The sequence below is a fragment of the Coprinopsis cinerea genome, assembly GCF_000182895.1.
Source record: "Coprinopsis cinerea okayama7#130 chromosome 4 map unlocalized cont3.4, whole genome shotgun sequence".
NCBI lineage: Eukaryota > Fungi > Basidiomycota > Agaricomycetes > Agaricales > Psathyrellaceae > Coprinopsis > Coprinopsis cinerea.
The window spans coordinates 2,840,476-2,861,643 of record NW_003307541.1 but is presented as its reverse complement, the minus strand read 5'-3'; the positions used below and the strand labels follow the sequence as shown (position 1 = coordinate 2,861,643).

Below are 21,168 nucleotides of genomic sequence, written 5' to 3'. Positions count from 1 at the left end.
CATTCGTTGTCCCAACGCCCTATCTGACTTCTCGCGATCACGTGCGCGAAGTTCGAGAAAATCAACATGTTCGACTTGAACGTTGAACGAACTTGCGTTATTCTGTTCTGAACCACCACCATCGCCACCCACGCTGCGGCCCATCAGTTAGCATATGAGCAGTTTGGCAAAGGGGGTAAATTCTGCCCTAGCGTGAAGTGAGGAACGAGCGGAGAGGTAGGGCTCTGTCTTTGATCAGAGCCGGCAGTCGAGGTGCACCGCCACAGCCTCGCTTGCACCTCGACCATCACCACCTCATCGCTCGTCTCCCTCGTCGAAATAGAGCACTCGTCGCTTTTCGTCCATATTCTCTTCACTACTTCCCGCGAATACATCGATTTCAACCTTCCACACTAGCACCATGGCCGAGGTAGAGCTCCAAGACCCCAGCAAAGAGGTCATGCCAGATTTCAACGCCCCTGCCCTCAGGCCGATCCTAGAACAGCAACTCAAGGAAGGGCAGACACTAGACGAACTCGTCAAGTCGCTGGTGGACTCTTGGACCGCAGACCACGAGCACCGCTTACAGCAGTACAACCAAGCACAGGAGGAGAGACAGCGCGAGGAAGATGAACGCGAACGAGCGAGGTTAGAGAGGGAGGAACAGGACAGGCTGGAAAGGGAGAGAAAGGAACAGGAAGAAGAGAGAAGGAGGATAGAAGCGGAACAACTCAAGCTCGCCAAAGAGGTCCTCGAGAAGCAGCAAAGCGAACTCAAAACCAGGGAGACGAAGAGGAAAGCCAAGGTCATCGCTGTCGACAAACCGGTCGACACCAAGTCAGCGACGAAGGTTTCAACCTTCGCAAGGTCGAAAACTCGCAACTTCGATTTCGTGGATCTGTATTATTTCTCCCCGGAGGGCTGCAAACAAGCCACGGAGCTGGAACGCACCACCGGGAGCGACGCTCTGGCCCCTGTTGAGATCAACCAGCAAATCGTATACAAGCCCGTTGCAGCCCACCAGCCGCTTTCCCGGGTCACAAAGGACCACAACATGACGTGGAGCGCCATCTCCGTTGCCAAAAACGTCTTCCTACAAGTCATAAAGGAGGAAGCATGGGGAGACGACATGATCCTTGCCCTCACGACATTCTATTACTCCCTCGAGACCCACGACATCCGCACTCAACCCCGGGGTGAAGCAGCCATCATCCGCTATCACGCGGAGGTACGAAGAGAGTTCTTCGAGGCACTGAAGGCGCCAGGAGACGACCCCATCTTCGACATAGGGAAGATCAATGAGGTCAGGCTCCAACGCATCTACGACGACATCCTCAGAGAAGCACAGGAGGCGGGAATAGCTGCGTAAGTACCTTCACCTTCGCGCCCGCAAAACCAGTCACTAACACTTCCCTGCCTCCCCAATCACCCCCCTCAACCCACGGGAATCCCAACGGGCATTGCATCGTGCATCACGCATCACATCTCGCGCATCGCGCCCCCTGCTTCGCATAACTGCATCATGACTGCATCGCGACCGGTCCCGGTACCACCGCCCGCTGCCCCGTTTTCATTCTGCCTCACGCTTCTTTGCTTCAATTATCAACTACCGCTGCTGTACATCGGTCTTTTCGCAAATCTTATGCTGTGCTTCATCGTACTCCGCCTGACCCAACACAACCCATACCAAAACAGCCTCGAGCGTCAGATGAGTCAACACTATGTGAGCGACGGGAGAGGGAGATCTTCCCCTCGGAAGAGGGCAAGATCTCGAAGCCTCTCTCCCGACGGGAGCCCGCGCAAGAAAGGGCGTTCAAGGTCACCTCGCAGGGCCACAAACCGAGCCTCGAGCCATCGCCGAGAGCCCAACAAGCCTTTTCAGCGACGTGCATCGGAGAGAGCGCCCCTGTCCGCGTGCACAATCTGCCTGGGGCGCCACCCACACAACACCTACGCGTGTCAATCCAAGACGTTGCACAATGGAACGCCGGCACATTGTCGAAAAGGAGAAAATGGGCGCGTCATCACCATCGACGGGGGGATCACATTATGTTCCGACTGGCAATCCAGTCGAGGCTGTCCGAGCACGGCTCACGATTCGAAACACCGGTGTTCAGGATGCGGAGACGCGTCTCACGGCGCTCAAAGCTGTCCTCAGGGCCAAACAGCATGACCCAGGATCCCCTTACCGAGCCGACCGATGGGAACAACGACTTCGAGAAGCAGGACTTCTCCCGGAATTTGCGGACATTCCCAAAGGCCTTCGTGAGGGCTTCCACGCCGGCATACCCCACATCAAGATCACTTTCACCCCACCGAATAAACCCTCAATCACGGAATTTGCTGAGCATTTTCGAGGAATACTACAAGCTGAATACGACGCTGGACGTTACGTCGGACCACTCTCCAAGAGAGAAGTCGAGGCGCTGCTCGGCCCCTTCCAAACTTCACCACTTAGCATCATCCCAAAGGCAGGAAAACCCGGGAAATTCAGGCTCATACAAAATCTATCCTACCCGCACTCAGCACTCCCAGGCCCAATCACGTCTATCAACAGCCACATCAACTCCAATAACTACCCCTGCACCTGGGGAACCTTCGACACGGTCTACCTCATCATTGCCAGACTCCCACCCGGCTCACAAGCAGCCGTACGTGACATCAAGGAAGCATACCGCACCATTCCCCTCCACCCCTCTCAATGGCCTGGAATTGTCGTACGGATTGACGATAACAGTTTCGCAATTGACTTGCGCGACTGCTTCGGCCTCGCGTCTGGAGGAGGGGTCTACGGGCGAGTGGGAGATGCAGGCGCGCAGCTCACCAGGGCGCATGGCATCGGTCCACTATCCAAATGGGTCGATGACATTGTGTTCTTCCGACTTCTCGCATCAGAGGTGGAAGGGTACAACCAGAAGAGGAAGAAATGGGCGAAGGAAATCCGAGACAATGGTGGCAAGAGGCAGGACGGCGGCAGAATTTGGTTCGCAGGGTCCATCAGACCAGACGGCCACCCCGAAGAGTTCGACGAAGACCAGACCCAACCCCTCAGAGTTCTGCCGTCACCCAGCAAACTCCGCGAGGACGCGCAATACGCATACAATATGTCTGACCTCGACAGCCTGTTCAACGATCTGGGAATCCCAATCGCAAAAGAAAAAGATATCCCTTTCGGTTTCATTGTTGCCTACATCGGCTTCCTCTGGAATGTCAAGGACAAGTGGGTCGCGCTCACGCCTGCCAAGCGTGAGAAGTATTTGTCAGCTATCGCAGAGTGGGAGAGCGCGACAACCCACGACTTGCTCGATGCCCAACAACTCTATGGCAAGCTCCTTCATACGTGCCATATCATCCCAGAGGGGAGAGCCTACCTCACAAACCTCGAAGCCTTCATGGCTATCTTCCGAGACAAGCCACACCGCCAGCTCACCCCTCCTCGCCATACTCCCGAGGATCTACGCTGGTGGAAAGACCAACTTCTCAACACAGAGCGACGAAGAGAAATCAAAGAACACCCACCCATCATCGACATCAATGGTTTCTCGGATGCTAGCTCAGAAATCGGCATCGGCATTGTCATTGGCACCAAGTGGAGAGCCTGGAAGCTCCTCCCCGGATGGAAAGCAGAAGGGAGAGACATCGGATGGGCAGAAGCAGTCGGCTTCCTGTTCCTTGCCACTGCTGCAGCAGGTCTTGGAGCGGAAAAGGGCTCGCACATCCAACTGTATGGAGACAACAGGGGGGTCGTTGAAGGCTGGTGGAAAGGAAGAAGCCGAAATTGGCAGACGAACCTCATCTTTCGTCAAGTACACGCTCTCAGCAAGAGCTCCAGCATCGCCTTTCACACCCATTACGTCAAGAGCGCCTCCAATCCTGCAGACCTCCCATCGCGAGGCATCTACGGCAGCCCCGAGGACCTCCTCCCTCACATACCTATCCCCAACTACCTCCGGAAATTCGTCGCCGACTTCGATTCCCAACAGCCACCCAATCCATCACCCATCAAAGCGAGTGCAAAAGCGAAAGCAGAACTCCCAAGAGGATCTTTCCAATCCTCCCAAGCGGAGGAGGCCCGCACCCTCGCAGAGTTCAGGCAACACATCTAGTGCAATGCCAAACGGGATACCACCTAACACGTCAGCCAGTCACCTCAGGCCCATCAACGTACCCGGAAAGGATCGCCTGCGAACGTGGAAACCAGCAATCGCGCGCAACACACTGGACCACCAAGGAAAGCCAACAAACCTTGCGCCCGAAGACCTCGAAGACATCACTACCGCAATCCAAGGCGCTTGGGCACCCAGCACGCAAGAAACCTATGCAACCGGCCTCCTCGTCTACCACGCGTTCTGCGACAAACGGGGAATTGACGAGCACCAACGTGCCCCAGCCAGCCCTGTCCTTCTGGCAGCCTTCGTAACCAGTCTGGTCGGCCTGTACAGCGGAAAAACGATCCGAAACTACGTCTTCGGGGTCCGTGCCTGGCACATCATGCACGGAGTGAGATGGGTCCCCAACGACACGGAGCTCGAAGCTCTTTTACGAGCAGGAGAGCGGAACGCACCTCCAACGTCAAAGAAGGCGAAGAGAACCCCAGTAACCGAGGACCACATCAGGCGAATCCACGCACAGCTCGACCCCAACAACCCGCTCCACGCCGCAACATTCGCCTGCCTGACCACAACTTTCTACGCTGCCGCTCGCCTGGGAGAGTTCACCCTGCCCAACCTCAACGCCTTCGACAAAACCCACGTCAAGCCATCAGACATACGCGTGGAAGTCGACAGGCGTGGGCAGGAGGTCACCGTCTTCCACTTACCACGCACCAAATCGAGCATGAGCGGGGAAGACGTCTCGTGGGCTCAACAGAACGGCACTGTCGACCCGAAATCCGCCCTCGAAAACCACCTGCAAGTGAACCAGCCCCCTCCAGACGGGCCCCTGTTCGCCTACCGCACGAAAAATGGGAAAAAAGAAACACACAAGGCGCTCACAATGAAGAAGTTTCTCGAGGTGGTCAACCAGGCGGGTGCTCGAGCCAACATCGTCAAAATCTCGGGCCACTGCATACGGATCGGCGCCACCCTCGAGTACCTCCTGCGGGGTGTGTCATTCGAAGCCATGAAGGCCAAAGGACGATGGGCAAGCGACGCCTTTCTCGACTACCTGCGCGAACATGCCCAAATCCTTGCACCCTACATCCAGGCCAACCCAGTCGTACACAAGGACTTCCTAGATGTCGTAATACCGCCCGTCCGGCGCTGAAACAACGAGCTCTCTTCGCTTGGGTAAGTAAGCTTCTCGTTTCCTCTTCCCATCGCCGTGCAACGCAGACGGCAGCACCTTGTTCCTACCAGAAGTGGGGTCCGAGACTCGCTCGAAGCGTCACAAGGCTCCTACCGTGTTTTGGGATTCGCGGCTCATCTCGTCCCTTCTCACAGTGTCAGGCTAGCCTTCCCAGAGCGAAAGCCTACGGCTTTCTCCCCCACACTCTCAGTCTTACTGCCAGCATAGACCCATCAGGAGACCACTTAACAAATCAAGTTGGTCTCCCATCCTCTCTATTTCGACGTAAGGCTCGACTAATCAAAGATTCTGCCCTAGCGTGAAGTGAGGAACGAGCGGAGAGGTAGGGCTCTGTCTTTGATCAGAGCCGGCAGTCGAGGTGCACCGCCACAGCCTCGCTTGCACCTCGACCATCACCACCTCATCGCTCGTCTCCCTCGTCGAAATAGAGCACTCGTCGCTTTTCGTCTACCCACCCTCCTCTCCCACTACACCGACTCGTCCACGCTAGCAGAGGGCAGACCCAGCATCCGAAAGGCTCTCGACTCAACCCCAACTCACCGGTTCCGAACGGCACCTTAACCCCTCCAGTAATACCAGCTTGATCACGCCCTCGCACTTCCATCATACACGAACAGACCAGACTCAGACCCTGCAAATATAGACGCCCCACATAGATTTACCCATAGATACACGCACACCCACGCCCGCTAGATTGCTCGCTAGAAGCCTCATCCTAGATCTTATTGTAGAAGCAAATGCACTAATCATTAGAAATTTAGCACCCTACCCTCGTCAAGAGTAAACACGTCAAGCTCCCGCACTCTCTGAGGAGCGGCTAAGCAAAGGGAAACCGAGACGAGCAGCGCGAGTCGGTGTTTTTCACCCACCCACCCTCGCGGCTCATCTCGTCCCTTCTCACAGTGTCAGGCTAGCCTTCCCAGAGCGAAAGCCTACGGCTTTCTCCCCCACACTCTCAGTCTTACTGCCAGCATAGACCCATCAGGAGACCACTTAACAAATCAAGTTGGTCTCCCATCCTCTCTATTTCGACGTAAGGCTCGACTAATCAAAGAGTGACGCATCTAGACAATATGAATGTGCCCTTGCTGACGACTTTTCGCGATCGCCACGTCCGCAGCTTTGGCACGACCACACCGGTGAGTTTTGCTTCGGTCTCAGGTGAGCCCTCTCTTCGTCTAATTCCAAATCCACACGCTGAGTTAACTTTCTTGCAGTAGTTCCTCGTCTATTGGCCGTGCTCGATTATTGCCTAAGGGTTGCTGTAGCCTGTCAACGTTGACAGGCTACAGTTCTCAACTCCAGGTATGTTTGTCTTCGCTTCTCTAAACCACCATCACTGACGGGCTCATGGTTCTTTCCAGGTATCGTGGGTTGCCAGTGCAGCCTACCACCGCTATTTGTAAAAGAGCACGCCGCCCCGATGGTATGTCCCCTCGCTCCTAAACCGTCTTTCCTCACACTGACTTGTACTTTTCCCTCTCAGATAGTTGACTTGATTTTGGTTTCATGTATCGTTTCGTCGGCTTGAGCACTCGGTACAGTATTTTGTATGGTAATGTGCGGTAGTCTAATAGGTAGATGCAATAAGAAAAATTTGTATTCAATTTTCGAGCTAGATGAAGAAGAAATGGAAAGGCGGGAGGACCCGGAAGGTCGACGAGCAGCAAAAGAAAAAAGAAAGGGCAATGAACCCAAGGCCATTCGGTGGTTTAACCTGGGTGCATTGACGGGGCATACCAGGGCTATCCCGTGCAAGATAGCCCTGGTATGAGTCGGCCTAAGTTAAGCCGTGTTTGGCCCGCGATGAGTCTGGGATCATGGCCACAGGTTTAACCTGGGGTTGTCCTCCGGGTCCGGCTGTGTATGTAGTTGACTTCTTTAGAAAGGACGATCCTTTTGGGATGTTGAATGAGAGTCGAAGTGCAGGCGAGGCCGATAGATGTGCCCCTGATTCTTCTAGGCCGTTATCCGCCGGCTTATGTATTGAGTTATTTGCAAGACGTTTCTGGGGATGTATTGTGACCTTCACGCTTCATTTCAGCGACATTCAGGATGGGTATAGCTCCTTGATCTCGTCCACAGGAAGGGCTGAGGTCCACCAACGGGGGGTCGTTCACGAACAAAAGGTGATTATGCGGAAGTTTGAGGTTGAAGAAGTCCTAAAGACCCTGTCAGAAAGGTCATTCTGAGGGTCGAAGTCCTTGTCGTTAGTGGAGGACCACAAGCAACGGTTGGTCGGCGGGGCGCCAGCTGGCGGTGTTTGGCATCGCCTTCCAGTGCAAACATCCCAGATAGAGAGACAGTTACTTTTAGCCAACTGTTCTCCTTCTCAATAGAAGAGGTGCACCCCGGTAAGTCCCTCCGTATCTGCCTATACAACATCTTTCGCAGCGTCTCATATCGTTTGATTGTCCCATAGCCTGAACTCTTACATGATTTCCAAAATCATGGTTGCCTGAGTCCCGACCGGAGCAATAACTTCAAAGGCTTGAGACAGGAGAAGAATGAGCCAACACAGCACTTTAATTTAAGTGAGCGGCCTCTCCTGTGAGACAGGACAACTAATATCTCTGGATTCATGTTAAGCGCCAATCTGCAGGGTCGCAAGCGCCCATCGGCACGGCAACGGCACTCCTCAGCCGGCTTCTCCCGGAATCACACCGGAACACAATCACGTGGAACGGAAGCCAGCCAATCAGCGGGGCGGAGTTTGATTCGCATTGCAGACCCGGTGCTCACCGTTGCCCGAACAGACGACGCATTTTACCCCAACGACCACCAGCAGATTGAAGACCGACCGACGGTGCAGCCAAAAATGATGACCTCTCGAGCTCTTGGATTGGGTTCTGCCCTTCGAACCGCCGCTTTCACCCCAAGGACCCGTGCGTTATTTGGTCGTTTGATTGGAGGACAGATTGGCTAATGCGGGGTTGCAGTGCGAAACCAGGTTGTTCTGCGAAACTCCATTACCAGGAGGTGAGAAGGAAACGCGTTTATTGAAAGAGACTAGCGCCTAAATATCGCGATTAGATTCGTCCAAACCGAGTCCCTGACCCCCGCCGAGAACCTCCAACTCCTCAACAAGCAACGACTAAAGCGACCCAGCAGCCCCCATTTCACCATCTACCAACCCCAGCTTACATGGCTCGGATCTATTGCTAACCGTGTCACTGGTGCTGGCCTCAGTGTCTGTGCGTATCGCCCGGTTCCTCATACCGTTTACAACTAGCGCTTACCAGAATCTAGTGTTGTACGGTTTCTCGATCGCCTACCTTATCGCCCCCGGCACCTTCGACAGCGCACACGTCGTCGAGTTTGTCGCTGGTCTCCCCGACGGTGTCAAGTACGCCGGCAAGGCCATCCTCGCCGCTCCATTCTCCTACCACGCCTGGAACGGCTTGAGGCATTTGGCTTGGGATGCTGGCAAATGTGAGTCTCGACGTTGTCTCCCAACACACCCTTCTCTGACTGTGTAATAGTCCTCTCGGTCAAGGGCGCCTACGCCACCGGTTACGCTGTGCTGGGACTTACCGGTGTTTCCACCGTCGTCCTTACTTTCTTCAAGTAATCGTATCCAAGAGGAATAGTCGCTCGTCTGCTTGGTCACAAATCACTGTGTCGCATTGTAAAGTTCGCCATGCCTTATAATTTTAATTCACTCATTATTGAGCTTTTTGACCATCGCGTGAGGCTCTGCCGCTTGGTGACGCCCTCGCTCTCCCCGCACCATTGGCCGATGGTAAGCTGACCTTGAATTCCGCTCAACCATTCAGAGTATTTCAGCAGTAGCCGATCTTCGTGTGCAGGCTGCCACAAAGGGACCTGTCGCAGGATACGAAATATAGTTTGACCAATCTCGATTGTCACTTTTTACCGCCCAAAATCGAGTCTGACAAGAAAACCGAAACCGAAAATAAAGCTACCACCTCCCCGAAGAACAAAGAATGGGAACGAGAATTCCAATGTCTCGTCCCCAGTATTATCGCGAAACTCGAAACTACTGTCAAAACCGAAAACTAAAACAATGCCGGTTGTTTGTATGTTCTCCTCTCCTCCTTCATGACGATGCTGATGTCGATGATGTTGCTGAGTATGTGTACAGATGCAGATGGATGATTGAATGTGATGCGGGTTGGAAATCTGTAGACCAGAAACATTGTCAGCGGTTTATTCCATCAACTCGAAGAAGAGAAAGATGCTACTCACGGGTATCGCAAGCCGAGCTCGAACGAGCTCAGCATAACCTGATGCTAATAAAATATGCCATCGGAGACCAATAGGTCGTCCGTTGTTCATGCGATAACGCAGTAAGCACCGGTGCCTCTGCCGCCTCCGGTCTCCTCCTCGACTGGGACGGAGGGCGTGGGGGTGTTGGTGATGTCATCGACGTTGGTCGAGGGGAAGACGGTGGAGAAGAGAGTAGCGAAGGCATCCATGTCAGCTGTGTGGGTTGGTTGGTTTGGGTGGAGAGGATGGTATCGCTGGAGGAGCTTGGAGAAGCTTGGAGTGTTCGACTGAACTGGAGAATCGGTGGAGAGTGTGAACGGGTTATATACCCGGCATTTCTATCGATCCACAGTGGCGTCCTTCACCTAGAAGTATGATTACTACCTCTTAAAGATGATCAATACTGAAGATAATAAGACTCGCTAGCGACGTTTTTGTGTCCCGGATGCCCTGTGAACGGTGAGATCACTCGGTTCGAGTGCGAGCTAACAATAACAAAAAGACATTGCCTGGCTTATTCTCCCAGACGACAGGTGCCACACACTGACATCGTACCTGTGTACCCACCACAGAAGTTCGGTGATGGAAGAACCTCTTCAACCTTTTTGTTTTGAAGCACCCAGGAATAGGTAAGGGATTCCCTCCGGCGTTCCAATGACCTGAAAAGTACAGGTGTGTATGAGTGTGTATGGGCGGAGCTAACGGAACTTGGACAAGGGTTTATCGGGCTTTTGTTCGTTATGCTAGTTCTGTGGGTACAGGCTCTACGGACTTCATTTCTAGCCAACGCGTAGACGACTGCATTGGACGTAACGGCTTTTCAAAGGTGGGCGCCAGTTTCAAAGGTGGATGCAGACCTTGGCGTTTCCCCGGAGTGCCAGGTGGTTGAGACTTGAGTCATGGCCGATTTCTGTTTCTGCCTGGTGTCGGCAACTGTAAACTTTAAATTTGTAAGAAAACAATAGGGATGATGTTGAGACTTAGAGGTTCTGATAATGAGATGGCAGGTATCTCGTGGCACTCATGCTATCTGTCACCTTCGAGGATTGCACGCCTCCAGGAACGTGGCTGAAGAACAATAACGAGGAAAGGATCCTTTTCGCAATGGAAACTGAGTGCCCTCGTGTATATCTCGTCAGGAAACGGCGCATTTGGATCGAAATTGAGTCATCGACAGGTGCGCGGGAACAGGAACTTTGCCAGTTCAAAGGGTGGTTGAGCAAGACCAGTCGGCTTTAGTAGCGGATGCGGAGGCGGGCGGCGTTATGATGCGCCATCAATATGAATTGATGGATTGGGCTGGGCGCCTATCTACCGTAAGCAATCTCTAAACCAGAAAAAGATCTAGAGAAGCACATGCGCTACAGTCTCTCAAGCCAGGCCTCCAACTCAGAATTAACCTCGTTCTCAGCATCAAACATAAGCCAGTGACCAACATCAATAACCTTAGACGTGACATTGGTAACAAATGCTGGATCTGGCTGCCGAAGCTGAGGGACGCAGACGGCGTCCCGTGCTGCACCGAGCCAGAGCACGGGCTTGTGTACGACCCATTGGTCTTCAGAAATATCTAAGGCAAGGAAATAAATAGGTTTGGTAAGCCACGTGTGTCCCGCGGCGAGGGAAGGACGTACTCTTCGCGTCTTCCTTCGCAAGCCCGGAAACGACCTCTTTGAAGACACGAAGGGAAGCAGGACTGAGATCATGAAGGCCCTCGATAGGTCCCGGGAAACACCATGCCAATTTCATATCGTATTCGGAGGGTCATGTATAATACACAGGTAGCGCGATGTTGGAATTGTCGAAACCATGTCATATCCTAAAAAGCGACGCAAAAAAGTCAGTGGTTGAGGTTCTTGGGGTGAACCTTCTTGTCCCCAAGGAACTCCTTCCGATCCATCCCATTGAACGTCCAAACGCCAGGCATTGATTTCGCAAGAGCAGCATAGCACAGCGGTAGCTTGCCAGCTGAGTCGTAGCATACGGCGATATCCAGATGGCGGAGACTCCATGATGAGAAGTCCTGACGGGCCATGGCGGAGAGGAAGTGTTCGACGCACAAGGGAATCTGAGCGATAAGAACGGGAATACAGTCATTGTTAGTGAAGACGGATGCAGAGAGTGGGATAGCTTACCGAGCTGTACCCTGGAAAATAGAACGTGCCGTCCAGCTCTTGCGTCCCGCCCCATGTATCGTAGGACACCTTCAGACGATGCAACTGGGGGAGTTTGGTCGATAGCAAGGACAGAACAGGGGGAGCTAAGATGCGCGTGCGGAATGAGAGGGATCGGAGAGGTCCTCCCTCAAAAACCGAGATAAAGGTTTGAAGTTCAGAAAACACGACTATCTTGTGGGTAAGGTTGAACTCGGTCAACGTGTGCTTATGGAGGGAGATGTACTGTACGATGTCTTTGATGGCCGGGAACTTGGTCAGTCCCAGCGTCAAGGACTTTAGGCGTGGAAGGGGGCAGCCGAATAGAGGTCCGGACAGGAGAATCTTCCACTCAGGAACGAGGGTGTGTGAGTGACGTAGGAGGAAGTCGAGATTAATCTTGAGAGTTCGGATCTGGGATGAATGGGCCTCGAGGAAGCTGTGGGCTCCCGTGAGCATGGTTTGGGAGGGTCCGACGTAGAAGAAGCTGAGATCGAGACTCGAAAGACGTGAGAAGTACTTCAGGCCTGTAAAAATAGGGTCAAGGGGGTAATGAAAGCTCTGATTCAGATTTGAGAGGGTTAGTGACTCGAGGGTTGCTCTGTGGTTGTTGATGAACGGCGCAAGATAGTTCTGGCACAAATGGTGTGGATCTGAAGTCAGATAAGCCATCGAAATCCTGATGTCGAGGTGGCGTAGGTGACTGAGGGTTATCGTAGACAACCCCATGTCTCGGTAGGCCTCCAGTGGAACGAGGAGGCGGAGGCTTTGGAGGCTGTGGGTATACGCCACCCGAAACGCTGCTGAGATGTAGGGACCTGTGGCTAGGAAGCTGCGGTAATGGTAGCATTGAAGGTCTAGAGTTCTCAGATTGACCAGCTTCGTCAAGCTTTCGAGAAGGAACCTGGCATCCTTGCTCCCGCTACCAGGCTTCATCGTGATGGACGCGCCAAAGGCATGTGGGCGGAGGAGTAGGCTGCGAACTCGTGGCGCCACCTCGACTGGAGACCGTCTTGGTATCGTGTCAGCAAGCCGAGTGCTCAACCACAGAGTAATTGAAAGATACCTCATTGATGTCAGGAAATCGCGAGTCTTCGCATCCCCGTGGTAGTGGATTTGAGCTTTCTTGTACCGCTCATCGAGCGCGATGCTCCGCAGGTGGCGATTTAGCGTCCCAATCTGAAAAAGCTTCTCTGGAGGCAGATATTGGACGACTTCGAGCCATATTTCGTAGGGTAGCTCGGGCATCGTCTGGGCTGAGAGAACAGGACTCCTATGTCAGCCAGGGACAAATGGGTCGTCTGCGGGGTGTGTTGCTAATATTTATAGTCATTGAGCTGTGACGCAAGAGGCGTCAGATTCTCCGATCCACGCCATGGTTTCTCACAGCCCGTCAACGGAATTTGATGGATATCAAGTAGTCCGGAATCCGGACTGTGTCACGTTTTTTGTCAGGTGACGGACGTGACGCCTATCGGAGATAGGCAGTCCGGTCAATTTGGTTTGATTTTAGCGGGTGGGTCCTTACGATCGTCCTGTCTACCACCACCCCCGCTGTATTTCCCTTTTTTTATCCCAATACCAATCGATTTCGACCAAATTTTCGACGCTGTTTGCTTACTATGGGACGTACAAAGTCTAAACAAAAGAGTTTGGGGGGTACAGGGAAAAAGAAAACCGGGAAAGTCATGAAAAACATACCACACGGAGGCCGAAAATCAGCACGGCTCCAGGCGACCGCTCACAGCAGCCCCAGCACCCAGCACCCATCTTCGAGCAGACTAGGGGTATTAGGACATACAGGACGATGTCTTTCTGCTGAGACAACCGCAATTTCAACACGTACCAGACGGGGCCGGGCTGCTGAACCTGAGGCTGAAGGGGTTGAAGCCCGAGTTGAAGCTGGGGTGGAATCTGGATCTGAGACGGATGTCAGGAGCGAAAAAACGGCGGAATATTCGAGGTATGATACCATTTTATCGTTCTCCAGCCTTTCTTTCTAAACTTTCGTGTTCCAGGAGTTCTGAGGCACCCGACTCTGAAGCTGAGGACGAGCCTGCCCGGACAGAGAAGCAGACGAAGGAAGAAAAGGTGGCCTCTCTGCTGCATCACATCAGAGAGGCTGGGCTCAGTCCGTTTGACGTGTTCCTGTGCATTCTGGACGAAAAATCACCGACGTTCCAACGGTATCGCACGGAGCTGTACAAGGAAGACCGTACGACCCTCGTACAAATCCTCGAAGCGCTCAGCGCCTCTCCAAAAGGTTCAGCAAAACTTGGGGCCTGGTTGAAGGGAGATTCTGGACAGTCTTTCCTACGCAGCACAATTTCGGCAGAATTGAACGATTTACATGACCTCCACGTCCTCAAAGGTGTCGCTGACATCTCCCCCGACTTCATCAAAAACCAAGAGCCGGATAGTTTTGCGGAGGTAGCGCCGTTCACAATGCGGTTACTTCGAGGCGCAGCACAAACGAAGCGACAAGAGGGTAAAAACTCGAAGAAGAAGCCTGATACAGTACGTTCTTTTCTCTGATATCTTTGGTAAACCAATGGAACTCACGGAACCCTTTTAGATCTGTGATACTATCATTAGGATGTTATTATATTCCCGTTCAAACAAGTGCTTGGGCTTTCAAGCACAATTCGGACTGTATCTATGGACTACGGGGGCCTCCCGTCAAGCAATAGAAGCAGTCCATATCCTCGGACTTTCCATCAGCTATCAGGCTGTCTTGGACCTCATCCAGTTTCTCGCAGGTCATTGCATGGCCCTTGTTATAATTGCGGCAGCTCTCCTTCACGCGTTCTGCTACGACAACATCAACATTAGCACCTCGATTCACATTGCGCAGAAGGGGAAAGCGGAGACAACGGGGAAGGTGACATCGGGGACCTTGGGAATCGTGTACCCCCTGCGAAATGCGAAGCAGGAGGACCTGCTACTTGAACCCTTGCTCGCTAGGATGCGCAACCCGGAGTACAACGGTCTACAGTGGGATAAGGACCTCCAACTCACCGATGTTCAGAACAGCGATATCCACCACCAGCTCCTCGTTCACGTCATCAATGTCGTTTTCAAGTATTCGGATGAAGAATTAAAAAAGGACGAGTACGCCGACGCCAGGCTCTCGCACAAGACCATCAAGCTCGTCTCTGCAACTAAACAACGCACCGAATTTCTTGTCTCCCGAGTTTCGACAACGGAAGAAGCTTCAGTGCAAGGAAACGCCAAATTTCATGATGAAGCCTACGAAACCTTCAAACGTACACCGGAGCAACTCTGCAAATACGCGATCCCCAGCATAAACGACCAGCTCACCAACTCCCGCATCCGAACACTCCAAATCCAGCGCAAGGACGACGAGAATGACTGGCATCGTCGACTTGTATTCCAACTTTCGATGGGCCTGTTCCATGCTGCCCTCAACCTTGCCTGGGGTATTCTGCATGTCCATCGCGGTACTCTCAAACAAAAAGGGTCGCTTACCTACTGGTTTTCCATCCTCGAAAAGTCGCGGCTCTCTGGGGCCAAGCCCGACTACCATACCCTCTTTGCAGCACTAACCGAAGTTCTCAATGGGCTTCTTCTGGCTGCTTGGAAGGATGTCTGTGCTCACGACGACGAATCGCTTGGGGATAAGCCCACTCTATCCCAGAAGACTACAGCATTCAAAAAATATACCAAATCGAAGCCCACGGCTGACGACATTGTGTCAAAAGCAACCAGAGTGGTCAACGACTTCATGACACCGTTACCAGAACCTTTCACTCTGGATGACGACTCGGATGAAAGCGAAGACGATCTCCACGCAAATGAAGACAGAGACCCACTGCAAGCGAAGCCTGTGGTTCCACCTCCACTTGAAAACACATGCGAAAAGGACCCGGCGCGAGACAAAGTACACCAGAACACCCGTCTGCTCATCCGTGACACCCTCTTTCTTCTCGAGCTTGTAGCAGCAACGCGGGACGGTGACATTGGCCGCATTGAGCTAATACTGCCTCACCTGGCCATGATGTATCGTGGCGCTGGGTCCAACAACTACTGTACCGAGGTTCTTTATCTCATTCAAAATCTGAAATATGTATGGACTCCAGAATTTGCGTACGTTGTTCTGTTTCTCTTCACAATATTTAACTCATGGAATATACTAGGGACATCATGCGAGATATCATGATTGTTAATCCGTCTGGTATTCCGGGCCATAACATTGCAACTGATATCAATATGGAATATACGGTGGGCGATATCAAGGTAAGTACGTCTTCGTATCTCAACCTATGTGCTGCGTAACATTTATTTTAGGATCTAATTGTCGCAAAAGGGTGTGAAAGCACCTGGGACCATATAGGGGACATCTCAGCAGCCATAGACCACTTTAAGGCTCTCAAGCGGAAGATGGGGAAGTTCCTGGATCTTCCTCACCAGAACAAGGGCCACTCTGACGTCGATACATCAAAACTTGTCTGGCGTGTAGCTAATACTGTGGAGAAGGAAGGTTTTTTGGCATTCAAGCAAGACCGACAGGGAAACACAAGCACCAAGTCATCGGCTGATATTGTAGCGCTTGGTGCGGAGCGGTTGAGGAGAGGTACCCTAGACTCATTTAATCGAAAGTTCAAGGACTTCGTTGCGGGTAAGGCATCGTATGGGGAGGATTTGGAAGACGACCTACCTCAGAATAATCTTACATATACCAGTAACGAGTTGGATGATGCAGGAAATGACGAAAATTAGGAAGACTCAAATATAATACAATTTTCTATTCATTTTTGTCGTAAGAGTTTGAGCTGAGCCTTAATCCGATCCTCTATCTCCTTCATACGCTGCTTCTCCGCTTCCTGGAATGCCTGCAAGTTCCCCTGGGCAGTGCGAGCATAGGTGAGCTGAAAATCGGTGTAATTAGTGGCTTCTGTAACAGCAGTCGTCTGCTGCGTGTTCTGGGGCTGTGAAGGTGTAGGCCACTCAGTCGTTGCAAAAATCGATGTCGAGGCGGAACCCATGATAAGTTCCCGTGCTCGACTGGCTGCAGCCTCTTCCCTTGCTAGAGAATCTGCCTTGAACCTTTCCTGCGCCTCTCTTATAGCCCTATCCCGTGCCTCCTCCTTCGATCGTTTTATTCTTTCCTCCTTCTTCGCCCTCTCCATCTCCTTTAGACTTCCTACCTCCGCATCATAGCACTTCACAATGTCGAAGACCTTCTGAGCATATTTCTGTTCCCAGATTGAGCCGCGCAAGTCCTGCTTCAAGTCATCACCGAGAACTTTGATAATCATCTCTGGTGTGGTCAGTTGGTCGGGCGGAATGCGCGCGATAAGTGTGAGCTGTTTATTGGTGAGAATGAAGGAGGGGTGGTGCAGTACTCGATGATTTTTGGATGCTTGCCATTCGTCGAGTCGGAACTTCTCGAGCCGTGAGACGAGTGATGCCCTAAATGCAACTGGACGGTACTTGTTCCTTGCAGCCTTCCGTTTTGTTCCAGTAGGAGGGTCGAGCAGAGTCCTGTTAGGGTCGTTGGGGTTGCCTCGATACACCAATTTGGTAGTGGCATCAAAGTAGAGGAGTTTCGAGGGAAAGTAGTAGCCAAAATCAAATGGCCTATCACCATGGATCTTCCCATTGCAACAGAAAGGGCCCGTAAACTTGAGTGCTGAACTCGGAAGCATCAGGTCAGCAACACCAATGGATGTAGCTGATTTACGTACCATGTTCACTTGTGTCATTATTATAGGAGGCGAAGTCACCACGAATACACCGATCCTCGTCCTGAACAAGGTCATAGACCGAAACACCGATACGATGAAGCTTGTGGCCTCTGGGCTTGAGCTTCCCAGTAATGGGCCGATCAGGATCAAGGGGAGAATCAGACATCTTCTCGGCCTCTCGTGCTGGAGAAAGGTCTGCCGTGAGAGCAAAGGGCTCGTAGAGGAGGACATAGACTGAGTTAGTGATGCCGTCGCGCCCAGGGCGCCCAGCCCTTTGCTGTAGTGTTGTCATATCGCGAGGGAGGCCATACTGGATGACACAATGGACATCTCGGATGTCGAGTCCCTATAACGGCTCTGTGAGTACCAAAATAGCGAGAGGAGAAAGTCCAGGAGGGCCGCACAGTAGAGGCACATTCCGTGGCATGGAGAATCTCGCATACTCCATTCGGGTCCCGAAAGTCATCATGCACTCGTTGGAGGTATTGTTTTGACATCCCGGCATGGTAGTATGCTATGACCCCCTTGCCACGGTTGGCCTCTGGTAGCTGCTGCTCCTGGTGTTCTTTTGCTCCTGTCGCATCGGTAATCCGGTCATGGAACACAATGGTTTTCCTCCGCACCCGGTCTGGTGCATTGGAACCTGTTTCGTCCGAAATCAAAAAGTCAAGGTTGCGATAGTCGGTGAGGTTGCCGACAATTGCATGTTTGGCGTACGCAATGTTGGGCCGGTTACACGAAAGCTTGATCTCGCAGAGAGTTTCGTCGTCGAACTGCAGTGTTTCGCGGATGACTGTCTTCATATGTTTCGGCATCGTACCAGATAGCGCAGCCACAGAAACCTGAGAGCCGAGCTTGGTTCGAAGGTCTGCCAAGTAGCTCCAGGCAGGTCGGAATGCTGGTTGCCCATAGAGACTGGCTCCGAATGTGTAGATAGAGTGCGCCTCATCAACGAAAAGGAATCTGACTTTGCTGGAAAACTTCCGTTTGTTAATGAGTCGAGCCATCCGAGGCCAGTGGCCCTTGTCGACAAAGAACTGCTCGGCCGTCACCACAAGGACCGAATAGGCGCCGTTAGCAATGTCCTGTAGAATGAAAGAGTTATGCTGAGATATTCATCGAATGGGATTTATATTGCTGTTGTATTCAAACCTTCCAAAGTTCCTTATCATTGCCAGTGTCCTCATTGATTGCCAACGCCGAAAGTCCGTATTTCCTAAACTCGAGAACCTGCATTTCTTGTAGTTTCTTCAACGGAGAGACGACCAGAGTAATCATGCCGTTGAAGAGCAATGCTGGGAGTATCATGCAAAAGGTTTTGCCGTATCCAGTCCCAACGTCGATGAGTGCGTCAAAGCCCGAGCACAGAGCCATCGTTGCCTTCAGCTGGAACTCCCGCGGTACAATACACCCTCCAGAAGCCAGAAAGATGAGCATACACGCCTTCAAGCCCCAAAGCATCCATTTATGCGAGAATTCCGACCAAAAACCGGATGCTACCGCGCGTTCTTCCGGGACAACCAATGCGTAGGCGACCTGAGCTTGTTCCGCTGTCGTAAACGACGAAATCGACGTCTTATCTGGTAGTTGCGGTCCAAATTCAATGTGCGTCGTATCGACGGCCTCTTCCTGCATATCCATGTCGATTTTGACGCGTCAATTCGCAGAGATAAATTCAAGACGAAGTGGATTGTGGTGGTACATGGGCAACCCGCGCGATCATAAGGACCGACACGGTAAAATTAAACCAAATTGACCGGTCCCTCTAGCGAGGAAAAGCGGAACGTCCATCACGTGGCAAAAAACGTGACGCCCGAGCTACGAGGGACCGGGCTCCGGTCTAGATATCAAGGAGGTGCCGCTCAGCGGCATTGGTGTTGGGATCAACTGGGATCAAAAGTCCTTGCTACGGCTGCAACAGCGGCTGCCTTGGGAAAAGACCGTCGAGTACAAGTTGAGTAGCACTTTTACACTTTTATGTGCTGTAAAGAATGGCCAATGGTGTTACGATACTAGAAAAACAGAGTAAGAATACCGAAGACATAATTGGACAACAAATGGTAAGATTATTGAAGTCTGTGATACTATATACTTGAGATTCTAACTGAATACATCAAAGTCTCGATGATTATCAGTTTGAGTAGAAGTTGTAGGTGCAGGTACAGCAAAGGGGATTGTAGCCAATAATGACCATTAGCGCCCGTCATTTCGAGAAATGGACAGACTTACCAATGAGAATTGCTCGGCATTTGCTACCTTTCTGGTGCAAAGCCAGTGATTTGAGTGTTTTTGTATCCTTTCCGTGATTAACACCATTGGCGCCACATCGATGGCATTGAACATATCGTATGTTTTTAGAAGAGTCATAAGTTTCAGAGGGAGGGGTATGGGTCAAAGAGAGGAGCTTTGAAATGAAGGAATTCGCGTTTGGGTGGAAAGAAGGTGAAGGTGGGTTTGAAGGTGAAGAAGAGTCATACTGTAATGTTACACTACTAGATACAGAGTCAAGAAACCATGTTGATTGGGCTATTTCGACGGGAGACGCGTTACGAGAGAGGAAACGCGCTCGTTAATGAGCGTGGTCAGAGTTATGAGAAGCAGTTGCTGGCCAACGGCATTCCAACGGCATCTTGAGCTACATTTGATGAGCAACCGCTTAACCCCATTTTGGGGGGGAGGGGGGGGACCTCCTCCGTGAGAAACCATGGCGTGGATCGGAGAATCTGACGCCTCTTGCTGTGACGGGATGTCCAGAATGACATGCTGAATGTATGAGCAAAATGGCAGGTAGCATCAGCCTAACTCCTCTGGTCCTGGCAGGCGAGGTCACAGGAGGTGGTCATGCTTCGCAAAGTGGCGTTGGGCGCGATTCGATCTCAGTCGCGTGCCGTGATATTTTTGATCGGCAACCGCCGTGTTCGCGAATTTGTTGGCGACGTCGGGGACTTTGAAGTGCTGGTCATCGTCTGTGTCGTCTGAAACGCCCAGTTGGCAGGCTCAACATCGTCGGAACCCATTTTGGTAAGGAGAATGGCTTTATGGCTCGTAATAACGCTGACCTTTTGCAGACATGTCCTCAGCACTTGCACGAACGCTCTTCGCAGCGTCGCGACCCGTTGGCCAACGAACAGCTTGCAGAACATTCTCTACCTCTCCAACAGCCAAGGAAGCTGAAACATCCACATCTGTCGCCTCAGATGCAGCTCCAAATACCCACTTCAAGGTCACCCTCAAACGTTCCGCCATCTCGCTCGGCGACAAAAAGAAAGGCACACTGCTTGCTCTCGGTTTCCACCGTCGTTTCCAAACTGTGTACCACCGACATACTCCAGAAGCGGCGGGTATGATTCTTAGTGTGAAGGAATTGGTGGAGGTCGAGAATGTTCCGGAGCATATGGTCAAGACAAAGCAGGAGATGAGGCAGGAAAGGAAGGCGCCCCGCGGTTATCAGGTCGTCTCCAGTAGACGGGGGTCGTTCTTGAATCTTTAGATTTGGTACGCCCCCGTTACATGTCTCCCAACGTCTATTAGGCTAACTAATATCATAGCTAGATGTAATTTATACACCTTATGGACCTAATAATTCACTGGCCCGGTCCTCCGCACCTCAATGTCTTCTTCCTTTGTGAATGCTTCCTGGATACAAATCGGTACCTTCGCTTCCCTTTGATCTCCTGGGGTCTCAATTGCAGATTTCTGTGATGGCGGTCCCACTTCCCCTCGCGTGGCATCCCTGAGTGGCTTTGTCCAGCTGGCACGTATTTAACGGCTCGCCGAGGTTGACCTTGCCA

General features: G+C 52.1%; 10 protein-coding genes across 10 annotated transcripts; 6 read left to right on the top strand and 4 right to left on the bottom strand.

Moving 5' to 3' along the window:
• Window positions 1-400: 400 nt before the first annotated feature.
• CC1G_06201 (hypothetical protein) lies at window positions 401-1,348 on the top strand (the record flags this gene model as incomplete). The annotated part of the gene is made up of 1 exon (XM_001836562.1): window positions 401-1,348. One exon carries the CDS (start codon window positions 401-403, stop codon window positions 1,346-1,348), a length of 948 nt encoding a protein of 315 aa, XP_001836614.1.
• A 610-nt stretch (window positions 1,349-1,958) lies between these two features.
• CC1G_14464 (reverse transcriptase/ribonuclease H) lies at window positions 1,959-5,244 on the top strand (the record flags this gene model as incomplete). The annotated part of the gene is made up of 2 exons (XM_002911420.1): window positions 1,959-4,084; window positions 4,125-5,244. 2 exons carry the CDS (start codon window positions 1,959-1,961, stop codon window positions 5,242-5,244), a joined length of 3,246 nt encoding a protein of 1,081 aa, XP_002911466.1.
• A 1,115-nt stretch (window positions 5,245-6,359) lies between these two features.
• On the top strand, window positions 6,360-6,780 carry CC1G_06198 (hypothetical protein; the record flags this gene model as incomplete). The annotated part of the gene is made up of 4 exons (XM_001836559.2): window positions 6,360-6,425; window positions 6,572-6,591; window positions 6,651-6,712; window positions 6,773-6,780. 4 exons carry the CDS (start codon window positions 6,360-6,362, stop codon window positions 6,778-6,780), a joined length of 156 nt encoding a protein of 51 aa, XP_001836611.2.
• Window positions 6,781-8,107: 1,327 nt separating this feature from the next.
• CC1G_06197 (succinate dehydrogenase cytochrome b560 subunit) lies at window positions 8,108-8,951 on the top strand (the record flags this gene model as incomplete). Its single annotated transcript, XM_001836558.2, has 5 exons — window positions 8,108-8,171; window positions 8,226-8,265; window positions 8,320-8,480; window positions 8,536-8,718; window positions 8,769-8,951. The coding sequence occupies 5 exons, from the start codon at window positions 8,108-8,110 to the stop codon at window positions 8,855-8,857; spliced, it is 537 nt and encodes a 178-aa protein (XP_001836610.2). The 3' UTR covers window positions 8,858-8,951.
• Window positions 8,952-9,305: 354 nt separating this feature from the next.
• On the bottom strand, window positions 9,306-9,725 carry CC1G_14463 (fungal mating-type pheromone; the record flags this gene model as incomplete). The annotated part of the gene is made up of 3 exons (XM_002911419.1): window positions 9,306-9,429; window positions 9,496-9,539; window positions 9,594-9,725. The coding sequence occupies 3 exons, from the start codon at window positions 9,723-9,725 to the stop codon at window positions 9,306-9,308; spliced, it is 300 nt and encodes a 99-aa protein (XP_002911465.1).
• A 1,152-nt stretch (window positions 9,726-10,877) lies between these two features.
• Window positions 10,878-11,265, bottom strand: CC1G_06196 (hypothetical protein; the record flags this gene model as incomplete). Its single annotated transcript, XM_001836557.1, has 2 exons — window positions 10,878-11,086; window positions 11,151-11,265. 2 exons carry the CDS (start codon window positions 11,263-11,265, stop codon window positions 10,878-10,880), a joined length of 324 nt encoding a protein of 107 aa, XP_001836609.1.
• Window positions 11,266-11,356: 91 nt separating this feature from the next.
• CC1G_06195 (hypothetical protein) lies at window positions 11,357-12,953 on the bottom strand (the record flags this gene model as incomplete). The annotated part of the gene is made up of 3 exons (XM_001836556.2): window positions 12,736-12,953; window positions 11,652-12,681; window positions 11,357-11,584 (listed from the first exon to the last, which is right to left on the bottom strand). Exons 1-3 carry the CDS (start codon window positions 12,915-12,917, stop codon window positions 11,357-11,359), a joined length of 1,440 nt encoding a protein of 479 aa, XP_001836608.2. The 5' UTR covers window positions 12,918-12,953.
• Window positions 12,954-13,357: 404 nt separating this feature from the next.
• Window positions 13,358-16,409, top strand: CC1G_06194 (hypothetical protein; the record flags this gene model as incomplete). The annotated part of the gene is made up of 5 exons (XM_001836555.1): window positions 13,358-13,632; window positions 13,688-14,186; window positions 14,245-15,776; window positions 15,827-15,926; window positions 15,978-16,409. The coding sequence occupies 5 exons, from the start codon at window positions 13,358-13,360 to the stop codon at window positions 16,407-16,409; spliced, it is 2,838 nt and encodes a 945-aa protein (XP_001836607.1).
• Window positions 16,410-16,438: 29 nt separating this feature from the next.
• Window positions 16,439-19,012, bottom strand: CC1G_06193 (II DNA helicase; the record flags this gene model as incomplete). Its single annotated transcript, XM_001836554.2, has 4 exons — window positions 16,439-17,322; window positions 17,378-17,723; window positions 17,821-18,462; window positions 18,530-19,012. The coding sequence occupies 4 exons, from the start codon at window positions 19,010-19,012 to the stop codon at window positions 16,439-16,441; spliced, it is 2,355 nt and encodes a 784-aa protein (XP_001836606.2).
• Window positions 19,013-19,788: 776 nt separating this feature from the next.
• CC1G_06191 (ribosomal protein L30) lies at window positions 19,789-20,867 on the top strand (the record flags this gene model as incomplete). Its single annotated transcript, XM_001836552.2, has 3 exons — window positions 19,789-19,825; window positions 20,198-20,266; window positions 20,446-20,867. The coding sequence occupies 3 exons, from the start codon at window positions 19,789-19,791 to the stop codon at window positions 20,865-20,867; spliced, it is 528 nt and encodes a 175-aa protein (XP_001836604.2).
• Between the last annotated feature and the right edge of the window lie 301 nt (window positions 20,868-21,168).